Source organism: Micropterus salmoides, unplaced genomic scaffold (assembly GCF_014851395.1).
Source record: "Micropterus salmoides isolate LMB-PRFRI ecotype aquatic unplaced genomic scaffold, ASM1485139v1 Ms_hic_scaffold_14, whole genome shotgun sequence".
Classification (NCBI taxonomy): domain Eukaryota; kingdom Metazoa; phylum Chordata; class Actinopteri; order Centrarchiformes; family Centrarchidae; genus Micropterus; species Micropterus salmoides.
Window position 1 is genome coordinate 13,811,723 of NW_024040485.1, and position 26,460 is coordinate 13,838,182.

The 26,460-nt window shown below is 39.5% G+C and overlaps 1 protein-coding gene across 1 annotated transcript in view; it reads right to left on the reverse strand.

The window, feature by feature from the left end:
• Positions 1 to 26,460, reverse strand: part of LOC119901990 (obscurin-like) — a 65,780-nt gene that overhangs the window by 33,917 nt on the left and 5,403 nt on the right. The window contains 42 exon segments of the mRNA XM_038717809.1: positions 1,991 to 2,062; positions 2,679 to 2,762; positions 3,286 to 3,360; positions 3,975 to 4,049; positions 4,872 to 5,138; positions 5,369 to 5,635; positions 5,995 to 6,261; positions 7,489 to 7,755; positions 8,001 to 8,267; positions 8,625 to 8,891; positions 9,109 to 9,375; positions 9,645 to 9,911; positions 11,054 to 11,320; positions 11,507 to 11,776; positions 11,867 to 12,136; positions 12,240 to 12,506; positions 12,678 to 12,944; positions 13,077 to 13,343; positions 13,471 to 13,740; positions 15,159 to 15,425; positions 16,397 to 16,501; positions 16,609 to 16,770; positions 16,880 to 17,033; positions 17,138 to 17,250; positions 17,356 to 17,622; positions 17,809 to 18,075; positions 18,175 to 18,444; positions 18,529 to 18,795; positions 18,894 to 19,166; positions 19,257 to 19,532; positions 19,736 to 20,017; positions 20,400 to 20,693; positions 21,529 to 21,810; positions 21,932 to 22,213; positions 22,335 to 22,610; positions 22,801 to 23,082; positions 23,173 to 23,448; positions 23,988 to 24,156; positions 24,391 to 24,497; positions 24,666 to 24,932; positions 25,022 to 25,327; positions 26,091 to 26,351. Of these exon segments, the coding sequence (XP_038573737.1) occupies positions 1,991 to 2,062; positions 2,679 to 2,762; positions 3,286 to 3,360; positions 3,975 to 4,049; positions 4,872 to 5,138; positions 5,369 to 5,635; positions 5,995 to 6,261; positions 7,489 to 7,755; positions 8,001 to 8,267; positions 8,625 to 8,891; positions 9,109 to 9,375; positions 9,645 to 9,911; positions 11,054 to 11,320; positions 11,507 to 11,776; positions 11,867 to 12,136; positions 12,240 to 12,506; positions 12,678 to 12,944; positions 13,077 to 13,343; positions 13,471 to 13,740; positions 15,159 to 15,425; positions 16,397 to 16,501; positions 16,609 to 16,770; positions 16,880 to 17,033; positions 17,138 to 17,250; positions 17,356 to 17,622; positions 17,809 to 18,075; positions 18,175 to 18,444; positions 18,529 to 18,795; positions 18,894 to 19,166; positions 19,257 to 19,532; positions 19,736 to 20,017; positions 20,400 to 20,693; positions 21,529 to 21,810; positions 21,932 to 22,213; positions 22,335 to 22,610; positions 22,801 to 23,082; positions 23,173 to 23,448; positions 23,988 to 24,156; positions 24,391 to 24,497; positions 24,666 to 24,932; positions 25,022 to 25,327; positions 26,091 to 26,351 (9,825 nt within the window).

A 26,460-nucleotide genomic window follows, 5' to 3' on the forward strand; every position in this document is an offset into this window, starting at 1 on the left:
TAACGAATACTTTCATTATCGATTAATCTGTTCTTTATTTTCTCATTGAATCGATTAGTTGTTTGGTCTATAAAATGTCAGAAAATTGTGAAAAATGGCGATCACTGCTTTCCAAAGCCAAAGAGGACATGCTCAAATTTGTTGTTTCATTTGATATTCTGTTTATTGTCATATGTGATTACCAGGAACTATCCCACTACTGCAGCTCAGCAAGTAAACACACAAAGACTAACTTCTAAAAATGCTTATGATATGATTTGTCCAAGTCAGACTGCTGAAGCCTCATAACAGTTTCTAATGAACTTTAGAATGAGGACTGGGAATTTTCATCTCATTCTGTTACAGTTGAGTCAGATTAGGAAAGGATTATAATGCCAGCAGAGACAGAAGGAATCATGACAGCCACCAGTAACTCATAACATTTTGGCATGTGAGTATTGTATCAAGACAGGCTTGGAACAACATGAGCCTATCCTTTTAAGTGTGTGGGAGACACCGATGAGCATACAGTGCACGACACCCCAACCTTGAATTTTCCAGAGCGAAGATGAACCAGACATGCTGCCACTCCTCACTGTGGTCACTAACAAAGCTCATGGTGGGTCTGCTTCAACCCAAGTGAAAGGTGGCTGCAAATGCATTTGTTACAAACTCCTAATTGCACTTCTGAACTGTCCATCTATACGCTCAGTATGTTAACTGAAAGCTTACAGCAAGGGATATTCAAAACATAGGTTTTTGCTCAGTGGTATCTTTTATATTGTTCCATTACCTCGTCTACTTCACTTAACAATTTGCACTGTACCGGACTGCTTATTTTAAACAATTGTAATTAGCCATCTTTATTTGCTTTTGATTACATAAAAGTTGAATTTCTTTTATTTATTGGTAATTTTTTCTTACTCCCACATTTAAAGCATCCTTTTTGTATTATTTAGGTAAAAGTGCTGATAATGGAATAAAATTTTGCATGGTCACATTTTCCACAAAAATACAGTGCAGGAAGTAAAAGAAACGTTTTTAGCTTTGTTCAAGAGATTCAAAATACTGTCACTTAAGACCAAAAAATATCATTAAGAGCCTGAAAATAGGGAATGTTCAACAAATTGATTATTAAAATTGTTGCTGGTTAATTATCTGATCAAGCAGTCAATTACTTAAATAGTTGTTTCAGCTTCATCCAAGATGAGCTTTAAAAAGAGAAATTTAGATTTTTTCCTACTGATGGAAACAAGTTTCATTGTGACATATTTTGTTTCTGTGAAATGTAAAAATGACAGGAGATGTTTTTTTGATAATGATTGTTTAATAAAGAGAACTTGAATTGTAATAATGGAGTTGTATTCGTATTTTTGAGGATTACTGAAATATGAAAATATGCATTTAGCAAATTTTAAGTTGACTAAATTTGTTGAGTGAGTTTCCATTAGTATTTGAGTATAGCACAATTACATTTTTTGAGTAGAAGTTGTGCAATTACATTTATTGAGTAAAGGATTAGTCAGTGGAATTACATTTTAATAAGCATCATTGAATCAATGTAATTTAGTATGCTGAAATTAAAGGTTTTAGAAAATGTAAGTATTATATTTATGTTACTCAGGTTTATTATTACCACTACTTAAAAATTTTGATGTAGTTTCCACAAAGATTTTGAGTATTAATTAACCTGGTTTTACAGTGTAGAGGAGTAAAGAAAACAGAAACTATTCAGATTTACAAAGCCAATTAATCGATTATTAAAATAGTTGGTGATTCATACTATGGCATTCTGTAAACCTAACCTTAAAAGATTATTTAACATTGAATTATTTTTGTCAATTGCCCACCCCTTGCTCAGCACAAACAAGCTACAGCCAAACACATAACATGAGACACCATAGAAAGGAAGAATCATCAATAGAGACACACCTGCATTTGGCAATGCAAAGACTGACCGGGATGTGGAAGAAGAAGCGCAAGGCCAATAAAGAGAAAAATCTTTGCATACCTTCAGTTGGCTCTTTGGTCATCTGCCTCTGTGTATCTTGTTTTGCAACTATTCCAGTAGCAGTCTTTTCAACTGGGATAAAACACAATATTAACCTCACAATCTTACAGTAATGACACACAAGTGCCCCAGTCTACTGTCACCTGTTTACAATTTGACGGACAAATGTCTGTAAGTTAGGTTAAATATGTTCATGTCCACACAGTAAGTTTCAAAATGAGGATAAGCAATATCTGTGACAAAGCAATCAAACTCAATACAACAATTAAAACATCTCTCACAATCACTATCAATAATCCAACACACAAGAATGATCCAACACAGAGTCCTGCCAAATAGTGCCATAAACACACAACATCAAAATGTTCGACATTCAACACAGACCAAGAGTAGCAAACACAACAACTCCACAAAATGCAGTATTTTTCACAAAATGGACTTGACAGAACAGCAACCCACGAGGGCTAACAATTTACACATCTTACACATTCACTAGGAAATATATCCTTCTGCATACACATTTAGCTGCCAATTCCCTCCATATTTCCAGCTCTTCTTACTTGTTAAGAGCCTGAAATTATCTGGAATATATTAGATTTTTTTGGAATAAAACAATAACGACCATGCTTACAGCACTGACAGATGTCACAGTATTTGACAAAAGCCATGAAAACATGTGTCTCATTACCTTCACCTCTCAGTCTGGGCTCTCGTGCATCTCTCTGAAGCTCCTGCTGTTTAGGAGTCTGTCCAGTAGTTGGCAGTTCCACCGCTATGAAATTGAACACAACATTGGACCAACAGTTTTGAAAGGATAGCACTAGCTACATGTAATAACAACTGATGGGAACAAATACATTTCACTATACCAACAAGTATGCCTCCATGCAACAAAGTAACCCAGAGACCACAGAAATCCACAGATTAATACAATCGTAGCATAAACCGCAAAAAAATGACAGGTTTAACAGGTGAATAAAAACGTCACATTTATCAGTAGGCAGATGAAATAGCCCAAAAATATAAAGGTAGAGTAAAACCACAATCAGCCTTAAAGCAATTCCTTCTTGAAACAACAAGACACAATGTAAGCCAATTCATGACCCAACAAGTTTCTGTCTAATAACACCAGTCAGCAGCCAAGACATAGCGTGACATTGTTATGTACTGAATAGCTTAATGTGTTTCTCCCTTCTGGCTGCCATTTAACAAAACGATGCATTGCACACACTGATTAATTACAAATGCACATGGGCTAAATAACCACACAAAGCTAGGATTCTTTGATAAATTACCTTCTGCTGTCTCATTTATCTCTTGCCTCTTGCTTTTGTCTTTAGCAGCTACAGCGGGAGATTCAGGATACTTGGCTGAAATGCAAATATGGACATAGAAATGCTGCATAAAGTATAATGGCAGCAACCAGTGACATTGCCAGACCTGTAGTAATTAATATGAACACCTGAGCACAGTCTGTATAACAGCCACAAATTCAAAATCCTTCAGTCTTTTCAACCCACGCAAATACAATGTCAAGGACAGTTAATCATGCCACACAGAAGTAAATTATGCAAATGTGATCTCCAGCCGACAACAGGTATCGTTCTCAAACCATCAACATGCTACCAGCACAATTGGCACTAATAAAAGGGTTTGTATATCTTTTCATTTTTTAGATGAGATGGTTATGCTACATATAGTGCATAGCACTGAGGAAAAAGAACCACATAAAAACACAATTCTACTATAAGACAGATGGGGCATTTGACAAAGCAGAGGCACACAAAACTGCAACCTGAAATAATCTAGCAAATTTGAATGAAATAATGGCACAATAATACATTTATCAGACATATATAGGCCAAAAGTTACAGGCCCAATTTAAGGGCAGGCTGCACATGACAACACAAAAAGCCATTATCAAGATGGACAGAGGACATAAAGCTGAAAGTCAAGCCAGGACATTGCCATCTTCCTTCCATACCTTCTATTGTTTCTTTGGTCTCCTGCCTCTTAGATTCCAGTTTAGTAGTTGAAGGAGGAGCTGCTAGCTTCACAGCTGAGAGGAAACAATTGGAATTCAGAATGCTGTAACATACTTGATCTACTGTCCGTCATCATAATCACCAAAAGCTAAATATCACCAAACAAAATGGTTCACAACAACTTGTAGATTTTAGAAATCAGCAAGCATCATGAAACACAGCTGACTACTACTATAGAACATGAAATACGATCAGTTCGCTTGTCTGATCAAATAGATAACAATAGTTTATGGACCAGCATACATAACCATACCAATGGTGCGCACTACCATTAATAAAAACATAACATAAGACACACAAAAGAGCAGCAACAAAGTCTGCTAAAATGACAAACTGTGTGGTGTGAAAAAAAAGACTGCTTTGTTCTGTAGTCTCAAATCCTCAGTAAAAAAAGAAAAAGTGGAAGAATTTATGAAACATTTTCTAAAGAAAAGATCAAAATTCAAACTCTGTATCACAGCACAGAGTATACTGCAGAAAAGAAACTGAAGCAAAGACATCCAACCAACTGATCGACCACCTTAACAGTGAAGGTAGCCTCTGATAAATCTGATGTTAGATACCGACACAGAATGCTGACATTCAGCAAGACAACAGAAAACAAAGAGACAGCAACAGAAATTCCATAGCAAAGGCAAGAGCTCAAATACAAGCGCATCAGTCAAGACAAAATCAAAGTGTAATACAAATATTCCTCCTATTAATTCAACATACATTTTAAAGTAGTCTATGATAAAAAAAAATTCCTGCAGTGACAAACTAAAAAAATACACGTTACACCATGAAATGTAATTTTCTAAATTACAAAGACACGTCTATATAACAAATCCTCCTACCCTTGATCTTGAGGCTAGCTTTGGTCTTCTGGTCTCCACACACACAGCTGTAGTCTCCACTGTCTTCTGGCAACACTTTGTTGATCAGGAGTTCATTCACAGAGGCCTTCTGCTTCATCTGGTACTTTTCTCCAGACTTCAGGACCTGTGTTCCCTTCTTCCACTCCACTGGGACTCCAGGTTTAGAGAGCTCACAACACAGAGTAACACTGTCTCCCTCCTCAGCCTCCTGGCTCTCCAGCTTCTGTTTGAAGGTCACTGGTTGGGCTGAGCATTTATTTGATGGTTAGCAGTCAGTGGCATGCCATGACAAAAAATATATTTTAAAAAATTGTACAAAAAAAAACAGAACACAAAAGACAATCACTGAAAATTTGTGATTCACAATGACATGCATACTCCAAAACAAACATGTCTAAACATGTACATATAAAAAACTATTTTACATAATTAAAACTTTTTTTTACTCAGACTGACTCTTTGAAAATCCTTCCTACCCTTGATCTTGAGGCTAGCTTTGGTCTTCTGGTCTCCACACACACAGCTGTAGTCTCCACTATCTTCTGGCAACACTTTGTTGATCAGGAGTTCATTCACAGAGACCTTCTGCTTCATCTGGTACTTTTCTCCAGACTTCAGGACCTGTGTTCCCTTCTTCCACTCCACTGGGACTCCAGGTTTAGAGAGCTCACAACACAGAGTAATGTTGGCTCCCTCCTCAGCCTCCTGACTCTCCAGCTTCTGTTTGAAGGTCACTGGTTGGGCTGAGCATTTATTTGATGGTTAGCAGTCAGTTGCATGCCATGACATAAAATATAATTATAAAAATGGTACATAAAAAAACACAGAACACAAAAGACAATCACGTGACAATTTGTGATTCACGATGACATGCATACTCCAAAACAAACATGTCTAAACATGTATATATAAAAAACTCCATCCATCCATCGTCAACCGCTTATCCTGCGTACAGGGTCGCAGGAATGGAGCCAATCCCAGCTGACATCGGGCGAAAGGAAGGGTACACCCTGGACAGGTCGCCAATCCAAATATAAAAAACTATTTTACATAATTAAAACATTTTTTTTACTCAGACTGACTCTTTGAAAATCCTTCCTACCCTTGATCTTGAGGCTAGCTTTGGTCTTCTGGTCTCCACACACACAGCTGTAGTCTCCACTATCTTCTGGCAACACTTTGTTGATCAGGAGTTCATTCACAGAGACCTTCTGCTTCATCTGGTACTTTTCTCCAGACTTCAGGACCTGTGTTCCCTTTTTCCACTCCACTGGGACTCCAGGTTTAGAGATCTCACAATGCAGTGTAACACTGTCTCCCTCCTCAGCCTCCTGGCTCTCCAGCTTCTGTTTGAAGGTCACTGGTTGGGCTGAGATTTTATTAGCTGGTTAATAAGCACTTGCAAGATATGAAAAAACACAGACACGTTATCATTTGTGCAAAGCACCAGCTACCAGGCCATGCCAGCACCACCTAATTGTTGAGCTGTTTTGCCAGCAGATTCAGCACTGCTTTTGTGGCCCTGCAGATCCAGCCTAACATGTGCCACCTACAGGCAAGAAGAGTAACAGCAGCAGAAGTTTAAAATTTAAATATCTAGACATGGCAATGTGTGCCATCTACAGAAAGGAAAGTAATAGCTGAGGAAATTGTAACACTAGGGCCACTTGGAGGCAATGGGTGTTACAAGGGCAGACCTTTATTTATGATAGCTACTGACTGTTTGTATGGTTGAGGTTTTCTATTCAGCATTTTTAACATACAAAGTGTATGAGTTGTGTGAACTGGGGCATATCATCTGCTAAATACTGGGTAAAGTACAGAGCTCACAACAGTGTTGTGTCCTCTTTACATTTACATTTGGTTTTGAATATCTTAACTATAAACTTATTGAAATCATTTACATATCTGTTGTTTATTGTAGAATAGGTACCACTTAACAAGCGACAATTTTGGCAATGTGACAATAAACACTATTGTTCAATTGTCTGTAGTAAAGTGCCTGAAAAAGCTTAATATTAGCCACAGGTCACAGATGTTTACAAAAAGAAATATGTCAAATAATAAATGTATTCTCAAGAACAACAAAGGCGAGTTTGTGGTGTTTTACAGCCATAAAATGAATTATGTTTTAATTTGACTATTTAACATCATAAAAAAAATAACAAAAAAACATAACACTCATTGTCTTCAGGTGGCAGAAGTGTCATAACTGCCGCAGCTATAACATTCTTTGCCTTTGGGTGGTGACATGTCATTTCACATCTGCATTTCTAAATTGTCGCTGCTATTATTTTACCTTCCTAGAAGCAAGACAGGTTAGCGTGTGGAGACCTGGTCTGACAACAACTGTACAGCTCCCCTGTGTGGATAATCTAAAGCCTGCAAAGTGTAAATGTTTTTGTTTCTAAGTTTGTTGCTTTACATCTAAAAATATCATCAAAAGAGGAAAATTAAAGTAAGCAAGCATGTGATTTATGTATTGCACATAATATGTACAACAATCCATTTTTCAATTGTTCAAAACCTTAACAAAAAATTACAATAATGATGAGATCCTGCCAAAAACAAACTTGTCACCTACTAATCCTCCTACCCTTGATCTTGAGGCTAGCTTTGGTCTTCTGGTCTCCACACACACAGCTGTAGTCTCCACTGTCTTCTGGCAACACTTTGTTGATCAGGAGTTCATTCACAGAGGCCTTCTGCTTCATCTGGTACTTTTCTCCAGACTTCAGGACCTGTGTTCCCTTCTTCCACTCCACTGGGACTCCAGGTTTAGAGAGCTCACAACACAGAGTAACACTGTCTCCCTCCTCAGCCTCCTGGCTCTCCAGCTTCTGTTTGAAGGTCACTGGTTGGGCTGAGCATTTATTTGATGGTTAGCAGCCAGTAGCATGCCATGACAAAAAATATAACAAAATATATTTATATAAAATGGTGCAAAAACAAACATAGAACACAAAAGGCAAGCACTGACAATTTGCCTTACATGATAACATGCAGACTCCACAACAAACATGTCTAAATATGTACATATAAAAAGTTATTTTATAGTATTTTTTAAAAATGGTACTCAGACTGACTCTTTGAAAATCTTCCTCCTACCCTTGATCTTGAGGCTAGCTTTGGTCTTCTGGTCTCCACACACACAGCTGTAGTCTCCACTATCTTCTGGCAACACTTTGTTGATCAGGAGTTCATTCACAGAGGCCTTCTGCTTCATCTGGTACTTTTCTCCAGACTTCAGGACCTGTGTTCCCTTCTTCCACTCCACTGGGACTCCAGGTTTAGAGAGCTCACAACACAGAGTAACACTGTCTCCCTCCTCAGCCTCCTGGCTCTCCAGCTTCTGTTTGAAGGTCACTGGTTGGGCTGAGCATTTATTTGATGGTTAGCAGTCAGTGGCATGTCATGACAAAAAATATATTTTAAAAAATTGTACAAAAAAAAACAGAACACAAAAGACAATCACGTGACAATTTGTGATTCACGATGACATGCATACTCCAAAACAAACATGTCTAAACATGTATATATAAAAAACTCCATCCATCCATCGTCAACCGCTTATCCTGCGTACAGGGTCGCATGAATAGAGCCAATCCCAGCTGACATCGGGCGAAAGGAAGGGTACACCCTGGACAGGTCGCCAATCCAAATATAAAAAACTATTTTACATAATTAAAACATTTTTTTTACTCAGACTGACTCTTTAAAAATCCTTCCTACCCTTGATCTTGAGGCTAGCTTTGGTCTTCTGGTCTCCACACACACAGCTGTAGTCTCCACTATCTTCTGGCAACACTTTGTTGATCAGGAGTTCATTCACAGAGACCTTCTGCTTCATCTGGTACTTATCTCCAGACTTCAGGACCTGTGTTCCCTTCTTCCACTCCACTGGAACTCCAGGTTTAGAGAGCTCACAGCACAGAGTAACACTGTCTCCCTCCTCAGCCTCCTGGCTCTCCAGCTTCTCTTTGAAGGTCACTGGTTGTGCTGAGCATTTATTAGTTGGTTAGAAGTCAGTGGCATGCCATGACAAAAAAACAGAAAAATATATATAAAACAAAAAAAATAAATACAGAGAAGTTGCAATCCACAATGACATGTAGAATCTAAAACAAAAATGTCTAAATATACACATGTAAAAAGTTACTCTAAACATTTTTTTTAAAACCCTACATAGACTGACTCTTGAAAATCCTCTTCCTACCCTTGATCTTGAGGCTAGCTTTGGTCTTCTGGTCTCCACACACACAGCTGTAGTCTCCACTATCTTCTGGCAACACTTTGTTGATCAGGAGTTCATTCACAGTGGCCTTCTGCTTCATCTGGTACTTTTCTCCAGACTTCAGGACCTGTGTTCCCTTCTTCCACTCCACTGGAACTCCAGGTTCAGAGAGTTCACAGTACAGAGTAATGTCGGCTCCCTCCTCAGCCTCCTGACTCTCCAGCTTCTGTTTGAAGGTTGGCGGCAATGCTGCACAACCAAGTTGTCATTACTTGTCAATCAGGGGAAATAAATCGTTTTTAAAAGGTATTAACAAAACACTAGCTCTCCCACTGTACAAAAATAAAGCCAAAATATCACAGATATGAGCGCTGCCATCAAACAACTAATTAAATAAAGCCTTACAACTAGAAAAATAAACAGTTGAACCTAAATCAGCATGATTAAAAATGCCCATGGAGTGGATAAACACACAAAACATTCCAAAGCATTGCCGAAAAGACTTCATGAATCCATACCGGTGACTTTCACAGTTGCAGATGTCTTCTGGTCTCCACACATGCAAGAATAGTCTCCACTATCTTCAACCTTCAAATTCTTAATTTGAAGCTCACAAGAGGTGTCCTCCTGCTTCACCTCATACTTCTCTCCAGCTTTGACAATTTCAGAGCCCTTCTTCCACTGAACATCAGTCGCAGGTTTTGATAACTTGCAGCAAAGTGTCACAGTCTCCCCTTGCTGTTTCTCTTGGTTCTTGAGCTTCTCTTTAAAACTGGCAGGCAGGGCTATAATAACATGAAGAATGACTTGATTATGTAAAACAGGGTGTTGCATGTTGTTTGGTTGTGATGGAGGATAGAAAATGATTAGAGGCAAAGATGATAGGTGCTCCAGTTATCCAACGTTAGTCTAACAGTTAGACTGATCCTTTTGATGAAGGTTGAACTACAACTATGCACTTTATCTAAAAACAAAAACAAAGTCTCTCATTACAATACTACATAATGAAATCCTTTTTGAAATGCACTATGGATTACCAACAAAAGAAACATTCGTTTATGCCGTTCAAAAGAAACATTCGTTTATGCCGTTCATAATCCTTTCAAAACAAGGCAATGCATTTGGGAACAGGTCACTTTAAAAGACATGCTGATGGACATCACAATTTGTGGATGTAAAAACAGCCTCTCAATCATGAGAAAAAATGTGATATAGTAGTGCCAAACAAAAGAGCAAAACAGATTCTTACAATCCAAAATACTGACAACAATTCTGAAAAAGATAATAGAAGAAAATCAAAAATAGAAGAAAAAACAAAACCAAAAAATATATTGTCCGAAAAGGAATTGGAAGAAGCATAAGCTTATTTAATCCTACCCCATCCCCACTACTCATGAATAATCATCAAATTGGCTTCATGTTCATATCATATCCTATCTTAACACATTCTTTACAATTTGCACTGCACATCTGGAAGATCAATAGGACTGACACGATGTAGCAGATTCTGCTTCAAAATAAATTGTTTTTTCAACTACCACCACTAACTAGCCTTTAAAGCAAAACTAAACCAAACTATGGGTCAAGTCAACACATCATTCATCTCACTAATCACAAAAAAACTTACAAAATACATTAAATGTGGAATTCTCACAGGTTAATCCTTCTAAATATTCAATTTCAGATGTCAGATATTGAGGGTCTGTTCTGCTAATGTTAACAAATGTTCTTAAAAATAGCTAGCAGCATCTAAGTAATAATTATTTATCAATATCAATATTTATTATTTTTTTGTGTCTTTCAAAAGTAAGGCATACAGGACATTTAATTTTTCAAATAACTCTTCAAACTGAATTTATAAAAATAATCAGCTCTGCATGACAAAAACTTACCTCAAACTTGCATACATACACACTTAAGTACTTACCGTTTACTGTCACCTTTGCCATGCTTTTGGCAGTGCCCACGTCACAAGTGTAGATATCGGTGTCTTTTTCCTCCAGATGTTTGATGGTGAGAGTTAAGACCCCCTCCTTCTGGGACATCACATATCGACCTCCAGCCTCGAGCTCTGTGTGACCTTTGAGCCATATCACAGTGGATGGGGTTTGTGCAGTCTCACATTGCAAGGTCACGGAGCCTTTCTCCTCTGCTTGGCTGTCCTTCAGCGCTTTAGTGAATTTATGGATCGGCTCTGTAAAAAGAAAATAACCCTTGTTACAATTTTAGGCACACTATATCAGAAAATAAGATAATCCCAGCACTGGTTCTTAGCTTTTTACCACAATCTCTAAATAAGTATCTGAAATGCTCTAACGCCGTCAAAAGATGAAAAGTGTAGCAAGATCGAAGTATGTTAATATGGAATCCTCAGTCTTACCACTGATTTCCAGCTTGGCTTTGGTAGTTGCACCTCCAACAACTTCACAACTGTACTCTCCAGAGTCTTGAGCAGACACAGTATGGATGGTCAGCTTCATGACCTTATCATCTTGGCTAATGTCATACTTCTGGCTCTTTTTGATGGCTTTGCCTTCCTTGGCCCACTTTACAGTGGAACTAGCCCGAGTTACCTCACAGGTAAACACAGCATCTTCACCTAGAACAACACTGACACTCTGTAGTCCTTTTGACACGGATGACGCTTTGCCTGGGGGGGAGGGATCACAACATGTTTATTTTAATACTTTTAACTTTAGCTATTTTGTCTAGGCCTCTTTAAAAATAGTATGTAGCTTACCTTCAACTGTTAAGGTTGTTTTGGAGCTCAGGTCTTTAATATTGAAGATCACCTCTCCAGCATCAGCAGGAGTCACATCCTTTATGTTCAGCATATACTTGCGTCCTTTACTGGTGACTTTAAAGCGACCTCCATTTGTAATGGTTTGGCCATTAAGAGTCCAGGAACACTCTTCTGTGCTCTCACGAGATAAGATGCACTCAAAGCTACACGTCTCTCCCTCATTCACCTCAGCTGACTTCAGCCATTTGGTAATTCCAATGCCAATCTCTAGATTTGGGACAGAAAGCACAAGTTGGTGATGATGCCGAACAATACCGTTTGTATGATGGCTAACACTGTAAAACTGCATTTCCCAAACGACTGTACCAACCTCTCACAGTGACCTTGGCTTTAGAAACCTCAGTTCCAAGATCGCAAGTATACTCTCCAGCATCTTCTTTGGTAACGTCTTTGATGATCAGTCCCAAAGCCTTGCCTGTGTGAAGGAGCTCATACTTTGGTCCAGCCTTCAAGACTTTACCTTCTTTTCTCCATGTGGGAGAAACCCTGGGCTTGGACGCCTCACACGCCAGAGTTATCATGCCTTTCTCCTCGCCAATGACGTCATCTAGAGACTTGAGGAACACAGCGCGCTTCTCTGGAGGGGAATTGAGAAAGTAAAGAATGACAGAAGGTATATATTATGTTCTCATTTGTTCTCTTTTGGGTGGACTGGAGTAAGAAATCCTTCAGAGCATGTAGCTGAAACAACTGATTTCCTGCATTTTTATTTTGTGTCCTTATAAATGCAGTGCACGACCATTCTTACCTTTGACCTTAAGTTTCACAGACTCCTTCACCTTACGGACTTGAAAGGTGATAGTCCCCCCATCCTGAGGTGCCAAGTTCTTCAGTGTGAGCTTGTGAACCTTCCCTTCATGAGCGATGGTGTTGACTTCATTGGTGAAGAGCACCTTGTCATTCAGAAGCCACTGTACCTCTTCATCCACATAGTTAATCTCACATGTGAACACTGCATCGCTGTCTTCATCAACCTCTGTGTCAGCCAAGTGCTTGGTGATCTTGATTTCACGCACTGTACAGAAGAAACAAGACAGTTTTAGTTTGAAGACCACTTTAATCCTAAACCATTATAAAACAGCTGCTTTATGGGGTGGTTTAAATAAGAAAATGCACTCAATTTTGTGTGGTATTCAAAGGTTTAGACCTTCAACAGTAAGTGAGCCTTTGGTCTCAGCAGGTCCAGACTGACAGCGGTACTCTCCACTGTCTTCCTCAGTCAGCCTTTGAATGGTAAGTTGAGCCCTTGTAGCATCTTGCTTCATGTTATACTTGTCAGATGCTGCCAGAGGTACCTGACCTTTGAACCATTTAACCTCTTTAGGAGAAGATGAGAATTTGCAGGAGAGAATGGCTGAGCTTTTCTCCTTCCCCTTCACATCTTTGATGGGCTCTGCAATCTCAAGCGGACGCTCTAAATGTGAGAAACAGTATATAATTAGACTCAGCTGAATGATTCTGAATAAATGTATCAACAACAGAGTCACAGTACCTAAGTAACTGTGGCCAACTGTTGTATAATCATGATTCAACCCATTTACCTTTAACTGTGAGCTGGGCTAAAGATTTGCTCTTCCCAGCACTAAACTGCACAGGTCCTGTCATGGATGCTTTGGTCTTTTTGAAAGTGAGACGGTGCATAGTGCCCTCTTTCTCCATTTCAACATCAGCGCTCTCCTGGACAGCAACTCCATTCAGAGTCCATGTTGGAGGTTTCACCAGTTCCACACTGATTTCAACTTCAAAAACAGCTGCAAATGGTTCTGTCACTTCTACTGAACTAAGCTCCCGCACAATGCTAATGGACTGCTCTGGAGGGATCATGAAAAGAGAATGATTTAGTTAGAAGTCAATTATATCATTCCTTAAAATAAAAGTAATTAATTTATAGTAGAGGACCATACAAATGGTTTAGTCTTTTTAAAAACCCACATCGAATTGCAAATCCCATTTATTTTTGCCCAAGGCTACACTAGTTGTCAGAAATCAAGAAAAGGCATCCAATAGATAATTTTAGTTATTTAGAACCAATATTGTGCTTGTGTAGTAACAATCATCTTGCAGGAACTTAAACCTTGTTTGAAATAAGTAATACATGAGTGAGGACAGGAAACAATTTGTTAAAGGTCATAGAATCCTTTGTAAAATGTTCAGTAGTAACATAATTTAAACAATACAATCTTATGGATCCGTCAGACTTATTTTTTTCAGTTGTGACCAACGTACATACCATACGGGACATTTAAACATAAATTGTTAGCACTCATGTTGGACAAATTATATAATGGAGTCACTTTCTAAATTACTTCAAACCTAGTTTGGCATTTCTGTACTGCAATTTTTTGTTACTTATTAGATGACATTAACACCAATTTATCATTCTAGCTCTATTATACGGACTGTGTGGTTAATGAGAACTAAAATGTTCCCATTCTTCTGTATGATCCTCACTGTCTGTGTTTTAAAACTTAAATATGAACTGTGTTTTACATATTGGGTATTCTTTTAGGAGCTTCAGCTAAATCAAACAATCTTTCATATTATCTGCAACCAATGTGATAATTCACTATTTCTAATATTGAAGATGTGTTCAAAATGATACATTTGACTTAAAAAGTCATTTTGAAGTAAAAAGTCATCATATAAATAATAGACAAGCAATTACTGTTCATGCAGTACAAATAATGGCCAATGTTAATATTCTGCAAGGATTCTTTTTTTGTCCTTTCTTAAAGCCTCTATACACTGAAACCAAGACAGCTAAATGGAATTTAGCCATCATGAAATTTATTTTACATCTTTTGTTTTTCTACTGTGACATGTCCAAATATTTTCTTTGAAAAAGGCCTATTTGTTTTCCATGGACTTTACTATGACCTCACGTATTTGCCACCAAACGTCAACCTGAGCACCTGCGTGGGTTACTTCACCTGCTGTGGCAATACAGTTTTGTTAATTTCTTACTTGCATAAATCCTTTTTAAATATTAATTAGTATGTTAATTTATTTAGTAGGTCAGGCTTGCTCTAAAATGGATAGACAGATAGACAGATAGATAGATAGATAGATAGATAGATAGATAGATAGATACCTCATTGACAAGGAGTCTGATGGCTTGTTTTGTGTAAATATTTTGAATATTTATACAGTCCTATACATAACTGCTCTACATTTGATAAACCTGACACTAAGCTTACAATCAATCTTTGTCATCTTTCCATCATGTTACCTTCCACAAGTAGTTTACAGGAAGTCTTGTCATCAATGGCATCACATGTATACGTGTCTTCATCTCCGGACTCCACATCGTTGATGGTGAGTTTTCGGTACACGTCTTCACTTTTGATCTCGTACTTCTTGCTGGGTTGGATCTCCATCTTGTTCTTGTACCACTTCACCTTTGCGTTGGCACGTGACACTTGGCATTCAAGATGACCACGATGCTTAAACATCGCTATCTTATCCCTGAGTCTCTTCACAAACTTGACAGGCAGCTCTATAGCAACAATATCACTGAATCAATCAAAACTATCATGTATGTGTAAAAAGGAAGATTAAAGGCACTTATTGCCAAGGCCTTACCAAATCCCTTGCCTAAGCTCACTATAGGACAGGTAATGTTCATTATTAAAGTATGTTATGGCCAAAGCAAATGTAGCTAATATGTAAAGGAACATGTGCTTTTGAGGTCAATTCCAATATTTAATTTTTTTGCAAAAGCTAAAGCAGATACCAAGAATCTTGTAAAGGCACTACATTAAATAAGAATTACTGTGTGCCAGTCATTTTTGTTTATATATAAGTTGCTGTTTGATTGCAAACATATAGAAACAAGAAAACATGTGCATGTTGATGCAATTTAGAGCAGTTTATGGTCAGCTGACAGCAACATATGCTATCTAATCTGTAACAGAATTTTTCTCATACCCCTGGAGATTTCCAATCATCAAATGACCCCAAAATGTCCAGAATTAGTGGATCAGTCAAGAAAGAAAGTTATGACAAAACCCCTTGATAGAAATCCTGAACCTCAGCTAGTTGTGTTTCCTATGCCATCAGGCCTCAATGAGGCATAACAATGTACATGCAAGTTGCAACTGGATTTTCTATCTCACCAATATTGTCAGAATGATGCACTTTGTTTACTCTTTTAGCAAAACAACATTTCATCTAACTTTAGTGTGAACTTTTACATTTGGCTCACTAAACCAGTTGAAATGTTGAGATCTGCTTATAAAATTACCCAGATTTTTTGTTTTAATGCAAACACACATGAGGTTTAAAATGTGCAGAGGTCTTTTTTAACAATTACTTGCAACAACTTTTGTCATAATGAACAGAAACAATCCATTTGCAACTACATCTGAACATTGTAACATAATGGTTAGCTAATCCATGCAACAATATACAGTACATCCACGGTTATGTGATTTCACATAACAGTATATATGCCACATATTTGTTTACCTTTCACTTTAAGTTTTGCAGTTGAAGAGGCCTTCTCAGCTGTGAATTGAATCTCACCCATATCTTCTGGGGTAACAGATTTAAACAGTAGTACATAGGTTCTGCCTGGAATAAGAAATAGACAGCTTGTAGTAATAAAATATTAGGTAAATCTTGCATGAATAAACAGGTAGTTCAATCACACTGATTTACTAATTTCCCTGAGGCATTACCCTCTTGTCTCATCTTGATGTTGTCCCCGACTTTGAGTTTGATACTTCCTTTGTACCACTGGTAGTCCACGTCATCGTGTGAGATTTCACAAACGAACGCAGCACTCTCCTTCTCCATCACCTCCACATCCTCCAGCTTCTTAACAATCTTAACATCTCTGGCTGCGGGGAAAAAAATCTTGATGATGTTTCTATATGTTGGAAATGTTTAAACTGTACCCTACATAGTACCTGACCGATTTGTGTGTTTCATGACATTACTCATAATTACCATTAACAGTGAGCTTGGCAGAGGTGTTATCGTCAGCAGTGCGACAGATGTAAGTGCCAGCATCTTCAGGGGTGCACTTGTTGATGACCAAAGTGCGCTTTCGGCCCAAGGAATGAATGCCAAAGTTTTTCCCTGGTTTCAGTTCCACATCATTCTGCAGATTTATATATATATTTTAAATGTTACATAATGTACTTCACACATTTTTAATTGTATTATTTCACTCTGCAGACAGTAACTGCAACAATAATTTCTCACCTTGAACCACTTAACGTCTGCATTTGTTCGAGACACTTCACATTCAAAGGTAACCTTCTCCTTCTCAGGCACACTGACATCCATAATGGGCTTGGAGATCATAGCAGGAGGTTCTGTAGAATCAACACACGTTGGTCAAAATGTGACTGGACTGTGACTCTTGTGGCAGAATGGGCTTGGTTGGCCAAGACCCTAGTAACGCCGGAACCAGTCCTTACCTGTGACAATCAGTTTGCCAGAAGAATGTACTCCTTCTGCTTGGAAAGCAATAGTTCCTGCATCTTCCCTCTTGAGATTGGACAACGTTAAGGCATGCTTTTTTCCAAGGGCTGTGATACGGCAGTTCGCCCCTGACTTTAACTTGGCCCCATCCCTGGTCCAGGAGCCTTCAACATCAGCCTGGCTGAGTTCTACTTCAAGAGTCACTGTCTCTGTCTCATGCGCCTGGGTTTCTGTTAGGCCCTTTATTACCTGGATCTTTTTCACTGAAGGGAGGAGAAGGAAATATTTCAGTGTTAATATGCAATCACAGTTTCCTAGCTTGTAACTCAAAATGTATATACAAACAAACAAACATTACTGAAGAATGACATTCTGTTTTTAGTGTTACGATAGGTTATTAAATACTGTGTAAGGCATGTTAAAAAAATGTAGTTGTGGATCAGTCTTACTCTCCACACTGAGTTTGGCGTGGGTTTTGTCATCCAGAGTTTCACAGGAGTAGATGCCCCGGTCAGCGTAAGTCACACTCTTGAAAACCAGAGCCTGCTTAGCTCCGTCTACTCGAATCTCCATGTTTCCTGCCGGCTGCAGCACTACACTGTTCTTCATCCACCTCACTTCGGCTGATGCCTTACTGAGCTCCACCTCCAGCTTCACTTCACTCTGCTCCTCCACGGTCAGGTTTTCTAGCTTTTTCTTAAATGTCACAGGCTCATCTAATTGGGGAGCAAAGAAATCTCAAGGTTAATAAGAAAATTAAAACATACTTAAAACTAATATTTTAAGGGAATAGAGATAGTAATGCATGTTCTTACGTTGCACTTGTAGGGTAGCGTTGCAGCTTTTGCCTTCTGCGTCAACGCTAATCTCTCCAGCATCTTTTTGGTTAACAGAGGTGATGGTGAGTGAGTGACTGCTGCCACCATGCTCAATCTTATACTTGGGCCCAGCAGTGATGGGTATACTGTTGTGGAACCATTTAATGCTGACGTCCGCTGGGTTGACAGCACACTTGAAAATGGCATCCTTTCCCTCCATTGCAGCCACATTGTTCAGTTTGGTGGTCAGCCTCACTAGTCTGGGTGCTGAAAGGAATGAGTCACATCAAAGCAGACTGAAAAAGTTTCTACCCGTAAACTATTTTTTTGATTCACAAAATTATTCATTACCTTTTGAGGACACTTTAACAGAGGTCTTGTCATTTCTACAGCCACAGCTGTATTCTCCTTCATCTTCTTTAGTCATGCCAGTCACAGTGAGAACCCGCTTTGCACCATCTGTCCTGACACAGTACCTGCCTCCAGGTTTAATCTCATGACCATCATGCTGCCAGACAACATCTCCTGAGGCTTGATTTAGTTCACACACCAGGCTTAGTGTACCTCCCAACTCCACGGTAGCAGGTTTCAAAGGGACAACAAACTTTAAGGCTGAATCTGAAATGAAAACATGGGAGGTAGACATCAAAACAAAATCTTGCATCTGAAGAGGTCTGTACAGCAATTTTCAAATTGTTATAAATTCTATGCCTTGCCTTTAACTTGAACTTTGAACTCCAGCTTGTCGTCAGCAGTTTGACAGGAGTATGATCCACTGTCTTTGGATTCGGTGGATTTTACTATCAGGGTACGAGAAAGGCCATCTTTTTTCATTTCATACTTGCTGCCCTCCTTGAGCTCCACACCATCTCTAAACCACTTCACACTACCACTCTCTGCGGTCAGCTCAGTGGTCAAAACAATGTTTTCACTTGCTTGAACAATACATGTGTCCTTGACAAGCTTCTTCTGGAACTTGACAGCTGCATCTAAAGAGAAGTAAGAGTGTCTTTTCAGAGCGTTGTGCAGAGAATTATCAATCATTTGACAAAATTAATTTTATTTGAAATATATTTCACCTGTACTCTGCAGCTTAAACACCAGCTTCTCCGTTCCAGCCTCACATGTGTACTCTCCAGCATCTTTTTTCTCCATTTTTTCTATCACCAGCTCACGAAGCTTGCCCTTTGTCTCTGTGTGGACTGCTTTGCTGGAAGTCAACAGCTTGCCATCCTTGTACCACTTCACCTCGCTCCTGGAATCAGACACCTCACAGCTCAGGGTGGCTTTCTGCGAGAGAGTAGCTTTCACCTCCTTCTGGACAGACTCCTTATTAGAGAAGCCAGGTGGGGCTTCTGCGGAGCAAAATGAAAAATGTGATGTAAACAAACGCATCATATCAGTCTACCCCGGAAAGCATGAAAAGACAGATGATTGAATGCAAACCAGGGGAAGAATGTGGAAAAAAATCAACAAACACTGCTACAAATCAAATAAGACAAATTCAATTCACTTTTATAGACTTCCGAAAATACTAGCGACATTGTATTACTCGTACCTGCCACCTGTATCTTAAAAGCCAGCTTCTCAGTCCCAGCCTCACAGATGTACTCTCCAGCATCCTTCTTCTCCACACTGTCAATCACCAGCTGGCGACTCTTGCCCTTTGACTCTGCATGGATGGTCTTGCTGGAAGTCAGCATCTTGCCATCCTTGTACCATTTCACCTCTGTCTTGGTATCAGCTACCTCACAGCTTAGAGTGGCTTTCTGGGAGAGAGTGGCTTTCAACTCCTTCCGGACTGACTCCTTGTTAGAGAAGGCTGACTTCAGTTGGATCTCTGCAAAAGTATTAATAGAGAATGTCATGGCATTGCCCCCGCGCTTTTGTGAACTACTGTTTCAGTATGATACAATCCAAAATATAAGCAGGAAAATTGCTTGTAACATCAAATAAAATGGACTGATGTGCCGCCAAGAGCAGCAAACTGTATTTAGTTACATACTGTAAATAATACTAAAATCAAGAACAATGCAAATATTTGTGATTCCAACATTCTACAACATTCAACCCAGAACAGCGGTTAAGCAAAACTTAAAGTTGAAATCGTCCACTGGAGCTGTTTTTGGTCTACTTCACCCAAAATTGTGAGCCAAGCAGAGATTCAGTTTTAAACTAAAAACACACAAATCACATACACTACTCCAATGGATTCCTCATACCTGTTGCCTGCACTTTAAATGACAATTTTTCAGTTCCAACTTCACAGATGTACTCTCCAATGTCTTTCTTCTCTACGCTGTCGATCACCAGTTGACGAATCTTGCCCTTTGACTCTGCATGTATGGTCTTGCTGGAAGTCAGCAGCTTGCCATCCTTGTACCATTTCACGTCTGTCTTGTTATCAACTACCTCACAGCTCAGGGTGGCTTTCTGGGAGAGAGTAGCTTTCACTTCCCTCTGAACAGACTCTTTGTTGAGGAAAGCGGATTTAGCCTGGATTTCTGTAGAAGTAACTGTAAAGGAATGTGGTGGCAGTACTATTACCTATACAAAAAGGACTTGACACCACACCACAGACAAAGCTTTGACTTCACTGCACAAAAGCAAACAGACCTTGCAGGTGCAGTGCACAAAGTAATAAGCTCTGTAACAGCATGTGAAATTGAGGGAGACATTGCACTTTGCAGTCATAAAGCAAAAGCAAATTGTGTAACTGCAAGTTGCCACAGACAGGCACAATTAGTAGATAAAAAACAACTCATTTAGAAATAAAAAAGGCCAGATCAGTGACCAGGAACTGACAAACAACAGAGCCACAAGACACCAGAGCTGCCTCAGCAAACAAATGCTACAAGAAATCAAAGCATGACGCTCAGCAGTGGGTAGAGGCAGCAAAACCCAAAATATTTGCATAATTTCCACTGAGACTCCAAGTCAGTGCTGGACTATACATGACTGAGCATAGCATGCCAACTATCTCATAACTGAAGCAACCAACAATGCAGCCAAACTCAATTTGACATTTACAATCACAAATCAGAGGAGACCACAGACACAAATAGAAAACACTATATAGCCACCAGTTTCACACAGTAAATGTCTTTATCTTTTTTATAAAAACAAGCTAGCAGAAACAGTTGTTTCTAAACATTATCTAATAAGAATTAGTTACAGCCTTTTGTGTTTATTACAATGCAGTTACCCTTGTATGAAACTAAAATGCATCTACAGTAGTCTTTATGTTTTACATGCTAGATTTTTTTGAATGGGGTACCAACAAGTAACAACAACATGTAGGATTTCATCATCTCAATTTGGTATTTATGAAATGTGCTGCATTCTCCTTACCTTCCACGTGTACTTTAAACAGCAGCTTCTCAGTCCCAGCCTCACAGAGGTACTCTCCAGCATCCTTCTTTTCAACACTGTCTATCACCAGCTGGCGACTCTTGCCCTTTGACTCAGTGTGGATGGTCTTGCTGGAGGTCAGCAATTTGCCATCCTTGTACCATTTCACCTCTGTCTTGGTATCAGCTACCTCACAGCTCAGAGTGGCTTTCTGGGAGAGAGTAGCTTTCACGTCCCTCTGGACAGACTCCTTGTTAGAGAATGCAGACTGGAGTTGTGTGTCTGTGAAAGAGACCATGAATGTGGATGACAGAAACTTTTCTCTCTGTCCATTGTATGTTATTTGTTAACAACTGCATCAGTCAACAGAAATACTGTAAGCCTGTTCAGTCCTTATCCCTACCTGTTACCAGGAGTTTGAAGGCCAGCTTCTCAGTCCCAGCCTCACAGAGGTACTCTCCAGCATCCTTTTTCTCTACGCTGTCGATCACCAGCTGGCGACTCTTGCCCTTTGACTCAGTGTGGATGGTCTTGCTGGAAGTCAGCAGTTTGCCATCCTTGTACCATTTCACCTCTGTCTTGGTATCAGCTACCTCACAGCTCAGAGTGGCTTTCTGGGAGAGAGTGGCTTTCACGTCCTTCTGGACAGACTCCTTGTTAGAGAATGCAGACTGGAGTTGTGTGTCTGTGAAAGAGACCATGAATGTGGATGACAGAAACTTTTCTCTCTGTCCATTGTATGTTATTTGTTAACAACTGCATCAGTCAACAGAAATACTGTAAGCCTGTTCAGTCCTTATCCCTACCTGTTACCAGGAGTTTGAAGGCCAGCTTCTCAGTCCCAGCCTCACAGAGGTACTCTCCAGCATCCTTTTTCTCCACGCTGTCGATCACCAGCTGGCGACTCTTGCCCTTTGACTCAGTATGGATGGTCTTGCTGGAAGTTAGCATCTTGCCATCCTTGTACCATTTCACCTCTGTCTTGGTATCAGCTACCTCACAGCTCAGAGTGGCTTTCTGGGAGAGAGTAGCTTTCACGTCCTTCTGGACAGACTCCTTGTTAAAGAAAGCTGACTGGGCCTCTGAGGATAACATCAATGACAAATACAGTGTTACATACTAGAGACATCTAATTGAAACACTCTTCAGGGCAGCTATATTAAAAATGAATGATTTAGTCTCCCAGGCAAACCCCATCATTTATATTAACTGTATAAAACTGAAAATATTTGTTAAATTCTATATATGAATTAACAAATCAAGCAGCCCTACCTGACACAAATATGTTGAAGACCAGCTTATCCCCTCCAGCTTCGCATGTATACTCTCCAGCATCACTCTTCTCCACCTTTTCTATCACCAGCTGACGAGTACTGCCTTTTACTTCTGAGTAAATCGTCCTACTGGATACCAACAACTTGCCATCCTTGTACCATTTCACCTCTGTCTTACTATCCGAGACATTGCAACTAAGAGTGGCTTTCTGGGAGAGAGTCGCTTTTACCTCTTTCTGGACCGACTCCTTGTTGGAGAAGGCAGCTACGGCTAGAGTTTCTGAGAAAAACATAAGGTGAGGAAAAGTACAGTATATCTGTGATGTGCAGTCAAGTGTTGAATGGTACTACAAAGGCATGATAGTCTTACCTTTTATCTTGACCTGGAATGTGACTTTGTCTGCTGCTGTCTCACAGGAGTAATGTCCTTCATCACTTTTCTTGGCATGCTTGATGATGAGTTTCCTTTGAGTCCCTTTGGAGATGAAGGTAACTCTTTGGTCCTCAGTGAGCTCCACTTGATCTTTTCTCCACACAACGGCCGCACTGGCAGGAGATACCTCACAGCTCAGCTCAAGATCTCCTTTAAGTAACGATGACAAACCCATGGGACCTCTGGCTTTGTTCAGAAACTTGGCAGGTTCATCTTACAGAAAAAGAGATATAAATTGAGCATGTTTTTAATTAATGACATTTCAATTGTAATAAATGTTTTTGTGTTTTCATACAAATAAATATCAGTGATGTAGTATTATTGAGTAGTACACGTAAAATATTTAAGACATTAATTAAAATCCTTCTGATATATGAAATGTACACTATCTCACAAAAGTAAGTTCACCCCTCACATTTTTGTAAATATTTGATTATATCTTTTCATGTGACAGCACATCAGTGCTCATGTGTAGGAAGAGCATGAGTTGGGGTAGCACAGTAACACTTGACTTGACAGCTAATAAGCAAATGCTAGCAGGCATCAGAGCAGATCACATTTCAGTATGCCACATGGTTTGAGACAAACTGCCTACATTACGTTGGCTTGTTGCACACACTGAGGCCAGTTCCTATTTCGAAATCAGCGTTGCACCGAGAAGAAAACACTCCATTCTAGACAGACTGTTGACTTTGCTCTGTGTTTAGGTCAAACTGTAAAACTGTACATAGCAATGATTTTGATGAGCGTACCTTTAAGGGTGAGCTTCAGGGGCATTCTGTCGTCAGCTAAAACACACTCGTAGATGCCCACGTCTTCCTCTGTAACATTGTGTACCATCAGGATCCTCTTGCGGTCCACGATCACATATTCATACTTTTTTCCCATTTTCACCTCCCGCCCATTCCTCATCCAAACCACCTAAAGAAACAAACACAGAACAGTTTTACCAAAATAGGCATGGTGAAATAAAAGCAAGGGTTAAAAGAGTACTTGCTGACTGATCCAGTCAAGTAGAACTACTGTTACTTCAGTGTTACCAAGTTAGAGTACTCAAATACAAAAGTGTCTCCTTTGAAGACTATTCTGGGTAACAGTAACATGAAATTTAAAATAAAAGTAAAGCTGGAAATGATGTATGATCCCATCACAAACCTGTGCATCATAATCCGACACCTCAGCAGTCAGCTGAGCAGTGGCTTGGGCACTGCAGGTGATCACCTCCAGCAGATCTGACTTGTTAGTGAACCTAACAGGAGGAACTAAAAATACAGTTGTCGAGTAAGAAGGCATTATTGATTTGCTTTGAACAAAAAATTACAGAAAAAAAACAATGGCCTTCAATTAAAAACAAGGCTAAGAAAGCTTATGCACTACAATATATTAATATGATATAGAGCATTTTCTTTTAAATGGCTATGCGTGCGTACCCTTCACAGATAGGATGCAAGTGCTTTGCGAGCCTCCACCCACAAACTTCACTTCAGTTCCGTTCATTTCCATGGTCACGACACGGATGAGCAGAGTATGTGTGTTCTTGGACCTGGTGATGAGGTAGTCGGCGCCACTGCGCAGGAGGCGGCCATTTAGAGACCAGAAGCCAGAACAAACAGCAGACAGCTCCACGGAGATAGAGAACTCCTCACCAATGATAGCAGTGCTGTTCATCAGACCTTTACTGATTTCAGCAATGGGTTCTGGAGACCAGACATGAGAAAATAGCACTTGAATGCACACAACAGCACATAGCCATGACTGACACATGTCACAGAGACATCAGTCTTACCTAGGTAGAAGCTTCCAGGCACCTCCAGGTAGGGACTCTGGCCAAAGTCATTCATAGCAGAGATACGGAATTGGTAGCTGGCTTCTTCGGTGAAGTTGCAGATGGTGATCTCTGTTGAAACAATGGTTTCTCCAGCACTGCACCTCTGCCATGTCTGAGCACCAACCTTTCTCTTCTCCACAATGTAGCCCTTGATGGGCACAGGGCGGTCGCTATCAGGAGGAGACCACTGAATGGTGATGGATGATTCAGTCTTGTTCTGCACCACAGCATCGACTGGGGCATCGGGAGGATGCTTCCTTGCAGCTAGAGCAGAAAGAGTGACTATTGTTTATAAGATCAGTGGAGCATTGAGTGATTCTGTTGAGTGTTTCTACATTTACAGATGCTGACGATTCTTGTCAGTTATAATAATATCTTGTTTACTAGCTTAATTACATGTTGTATGAATTGTTTAGATCAGGTTTTAAACCAGTCCAGCTTAACCCTTTTTTAAAACAATTTAAGGGAGACAAACCCAAGGCACTCCAAAGCCATATAGTCTAAGTTTAAAAGCCTGTGTTCGAATATGGTTAGAGACCAATCCATTTCAAAACACGACTATAAGCATCCTGAAGAGAATCTATGTTTAATGACACTGTTTCATCATCTATTTGGAGGTGAAAACAAAGCTGATCCCACCTCCACTGTACAACTTGTATATGAAATTACTGATTTTTATTCTTCTATTACATTTAATAAGTGTTGCTATTTGGCAACCAACCTTTGTAGTTGTGTTTGTAATTGCACAAGTTACATCAGAGTTAAGTGCTTTACATGGGGTATTTATAATACAATACAATTCATTATATCATTTTGCTACAATTATTTTGTGCATCCCATTAACTATTTCATATTTTGCTTCAAGAGAACATAAAAATAATACAAAAAATAATAAAATAATGCAACACAATTAAGATAATTACCAAAAAGTACTATGTAAAGTTTGTTTTTTGTCATTAAAGCCATTCTGAAAATGATACAAGCAGGTCAGAACATACAATAAATGTGAATTAGGCGTCATCCTCACCAGTGACAGAGAATCGAGTGGAAGTCTTGCAGTCTCCTGCCACAAAGGCCACTTCTCCGGAGTCTTCTGCCTGGCAATCTCTAATTGTGAGTGTGTACTGTCTGAGCGTGCAGGCAATGGAAATACGGGAATCTTCCTTCAGCTTTTCGCCTTTACGGGTCCAGTAGGCGTCCGGGCAGGGATGCTCCAGCTCCACGCAAAAGATGACAGTGTCACTGACAGGAACTATTGTCCTCCGAGGAAGCTTCTTTGTAATGTTGCCTGGGATTTGAGAGGAAGTAGACTTTACGTTAAAAAAAGCATTCAGTTCACAATTACTCTTGATAATAGCACTGTAATGATGGCACATAATATTTAACAAGAAATAATA